Here is a 3907-nt window from a genome sequence, read left to right as displayed (position 1 = left end):
GAAAGTTGATATTAAGCATGCTGATTCCACAGACATAGACGCAGAGCAAAATTATCTTAATATCCATCTAAAGACATAAACAATACCGGTATGTTATGAGGTGGAGTAGTGTAGCATCCGATGCTGCCATGCAGAGTCAGAGATGCTGCCATGCAGAGTATTTTACATCTTATAAAATGAGTGCTGAAAGATTGCAATTGTTTTAGCGATTATCAGACGGGAATTTACGGCTGAACAAAAATAGCTCCGCAGTGAGTTCCATTTCGGCATATTTTTCAATGTTACTATTTGTTTAAGTTTAAGTCCAAAATAAATAGTGATAATACATTTTAATCAGATGCTTTTTATAATATTTGACTGAGTACAAATAGCTATTAATTATTGTTTATATTTTTGATAAAACGTCCATATTGCCATATCTGAGCTCTTGAAAATCATGGCAAAAAGAGCAATACAGGTTAACCTAGAATTGAAAAATTTAATGTTTAAAAGAAATATATATTTATATAGAGAAATATTAAAATTAAAAAATAAATATTTGATAAAACATATTTCACTAGCCTAAGATATTAAGATACTAGCCTAACACAAGATACTATTACTTGTACCATTACCAAAGACATTAGAATAAGAAGATGCGTAACGCCATACGATTTTTTTGTACACGATTTTTTTGTACTAGCTCTCCAGGCTCTCTCGAATTGTTGTTCAAGAGCCAGAGAGAGAAAGCGCTCTAGAGCCCGCAGCTCTCTTGTACACGTGCAGCGTCAGTTGATCACTGTATGTGAGCACAAGATGCTCATGAATTTGAAAAAACAAAAAATATATATATATAATACGTACAGGAGATACTATATCGATAGTCAAGTTCCTCGATAATACTACCCTTTACCATTTACTCGTCGATAGAAATGGCAAAAAAAAAATACAAAAAAAAATCAACAAAAAATTGAGAAGAGTGGGATATTAAGAGTGGGACATTTGGGAACAAACTTGGGTCGTGTATATCTCTGGAGCTTGCGTGCTCAGTTTCAACTTCTAGCTAGAAACTATAAGCCTCAGATCAAGGTGTTCATACGAACAGACGAACATGGCCAGATCAACTCGGTTATTGATCCTGATTAAGATATTGTCGGAAAAGCTTTCTTCTACCTGTTACATATCTTTCTTTATTCAGAAAGAAATCTCTCCAAAAACTTCTCAATTCGAATAAAAAGAGCTCTTGATAAGGTAAAAAATGAGTTACTTTCGCACCTTCAATAGAAAATAGTCGGTCGGACAGGAATCATTTTTTTAAACATGCGCGCCGTATGAGTTAAATTTATATAGTGAATGTTTAAATAAATTTTCGTTACCAAAGTTGATTATCTTTTGTGAGATCGATACATTTCCTACCTTGTCAAGAGGAGTTTTATTTTATTCAGTGTAATTTGTTATTGTTTTGTGGCTTGCAAAAGTTTTAAATGAATATGTATTATTTTGTTTGCATATGTAGAACAAATCTTTTTTTTAAGGATGACATATATTACCTGTCATAACTTGCATAAATTCTGCAATAAAAATTGTATCATTGAATGTTTAATTATAAATTATAAATGTTAGGCAACTTACCGTCAAAATCAACCGTACCAGACCCATCCGCATCAATTTCTTCTATGATCATATCTAAGTCTTGGTTAGAAAGCTTATCGTCCAATTCGTGAAGAATGCCTCTTAGTGTTGCAACTGTAAGGTATCCTTTTCCCTCTTTATCATATACCCGAAAGGCCTCTTTTAACTCATTTTGAAGAGCTCCCACATCTTCCTCAACTTCAATAAAGCGAGCTGCCAGCTTGCAGAACTGGCTAAAATCCAATTTACCGGTTGTTCCTTTATCTACCTCTTTAATAAGTGCCTTTACCGCAGGTGGTTCCAATTTCTGACCTAATATTTCGAGAATGCTAGATACATCAGCGTGCTCGATGCATCCTACACCGTCGTGGTCGAAAGCCTTGAAAGCATTCCTAAGGACTAATAAGTCGTTTTGTTTTTAAATAATAAATGTAAGTTTAATTTGAAATTACTTCTCAGTTGTTCCTTGTCGTATTCTCCATCAGCCTGCAAGAAGTGAGGTTATAAGTTAAAATTTGTAAGATAATATGATTTAATATGTTAAGGAAACATATGGTGTCAGAATGGTATCTATTTTTCTAAAGGTGGTGGAGGGGGAGGGTGGGTGTGTAACATACAACAAATTTTTGAAACGACCCTCTTTTTAGTTAAAAATGCAGGGAAAATATTCAGTAGAAATTATTGGAATTTTTCCGGGTTCTACTGATATGAAAAAATAAAAAATTGAAACCGCCCACGATTGCAACGACCATTCTTTTAAAAATTGTTTTGTTTAGCCAATTTCTTTCGATTTCAGAAAACACTCCAAAAGAGGAGCCCAGCAAGCCAAAAGGTGCTCCTAAGCATTTTTTTTACATATTTATATATATTATATATATTCATATATATTATATATATTTATATATATTAGAGATATTATAAATATTTATAATAGTCTCGTCTTCGTAGGTAAAATACGTTTAATTTGGGTATTCTTGGAATAACTTATTTTTAGTTTCTTTTATATAAATCTTTTACATTGTTTATTTTGAATAAAATTCGACTTTCATCGGCGAGTATCAGTCTTTTTTGTATGACCCAACCCAAGAGAAAACGAATACAATAGAATGTGTTGATAATTACAGTTTTAAGGGGTTTCTGACGCGAGTAGTGGAGTAGGTCAAAAACAATGATATTACTTTTGATTGACAACCACGACAAAGGTTGATCGTTTTGTGCATTCTTGTATTATATATTCTTTTGTATTATTTTTTATCTTTTGCCTATGTCCCTTGCATTCCCACTAGCTGAGTAGCGGGAACCTGATAGTCTAGAATAGTTTGGATATGTTATTCTGTTTAGTTCACTGGCTTAAAAGTTTTTAGAAATAATATCACCTTTACTGGATGGAGTTCGCAAACAGTTTCGAAAACGTTTTAAATCTAAAGAATTGTGAGCTAAACAACGTATGTTCTAAGTATTTCACAAATGAAATAATTTTTTTATATATGAAAATAATTTTATCTTTTAATTTGAATTTATTTGTTTGTTTGTTGAATTTTAAATGTATAGTAATGTTTTTTTTAAGCCAAGAATAAATATTTATATCTTTATTATATGACAAGTGATAGTGTAATATTTAGAGAAAATTATCAATTTTATATAAGAAATTGGGTCTGTGTAGTTAGTAACTCCATTAATTTTCAGTTTGACCAGAGTAATTATCGTAACTTACCATTTTATAAAGTTGTTTTAACCTTTAAACCTTTAAATATAATATCAAAATACTATATTACTATACGATATGTTTGGTAATCTAAAAAGTGTCCCAGAAGAGACGTAGGTGCTAAAGAAACAGGGTACTGTACTTTCAATTATCGTCAAGCTTTTAAACAATTCGATTTGTGTTATATGTTAGCTAAGTTCATCGGCAATGGAAAATGCCAAAGCTTTACCAAACGCCAACAATAAAAATGTAAGCGACTACAACTGTATACAAACGGCTAAATTTTCATCCTAATCGATGATAAGGAAATAAGAGCAATAAGCGCTCGGAGGATAAGGGTGGTCTTTATGCCGAAATTATTATTCCTTAAATTGTAATAGAAATAAACCTTTTCTTTAAATTCTTTGTTTAGTTTTTTTTTATTTATCAGAATGTTTGGTATATAAACAGTAAAAGCAGCATACATGGTCATATCAGCCTTCATCCTTAAAGGAGTTAACAATATTTTCTTTTGACAGCTTCACCATATCTGTTACGGGGAACTTATGTTCTTAGGCGTTCGTCGTTTCACAGTAATATTTATATCTCTAT

General features: G+C 31.7%; 1 protein-coding gene across 1 annotated transcript; it reads right to left on the bottom strand.

Moving 5' to 3' along the window:
• Nucleotides 1–379: 379 nt before the first annotated feature.
• LOC113564075 (troponin C) lies at nt 380–3629 on the bottom strand. Its single transcript, XM_026978725.1, has 6 exons — nt 3459–3629; nt 3326–3355; nt 2064–2097; nt 1612–2010; nt 1530–1550; nt 380–463 (listed from the first exon to the last, which is right to left on the bottom strand). The coding sequence occupies exons 2-6, from the start codon at nt 3326–3328 to the stop codon at nt 459–461; spliced, it is 462 nt and encodes a 153-aa protein (XP_026834526.1). The 5' UTR covers nt 3329–3355; nt 3459–3629; the 3' UTR covers nt 380–458.
• Nucleotides 3630–3907: the final 278 nt, after the last annotated feature.

This window comes from Drosophila erecta, unplaced genomic scaffold (genome assembly GCF_003286155.1).
Source record: "Drosophila erecta strain 14021-0224.00,06,07 unplaced genomic scaffold, DereRS2 tig00000055-arrow-pilon, whole genome shotgun sequence".
Taxonomy (NCBI): Eukaryota; Metazoa; Arthropoda; class Insecta; order Diptera; family Drosophilidae; genus Drosophila; species Drosophila erecta.
Note: the sequence above shows the minus strand (reverse complement) of the source record. Positions and strands in the feature narration are given on the sequence as shown.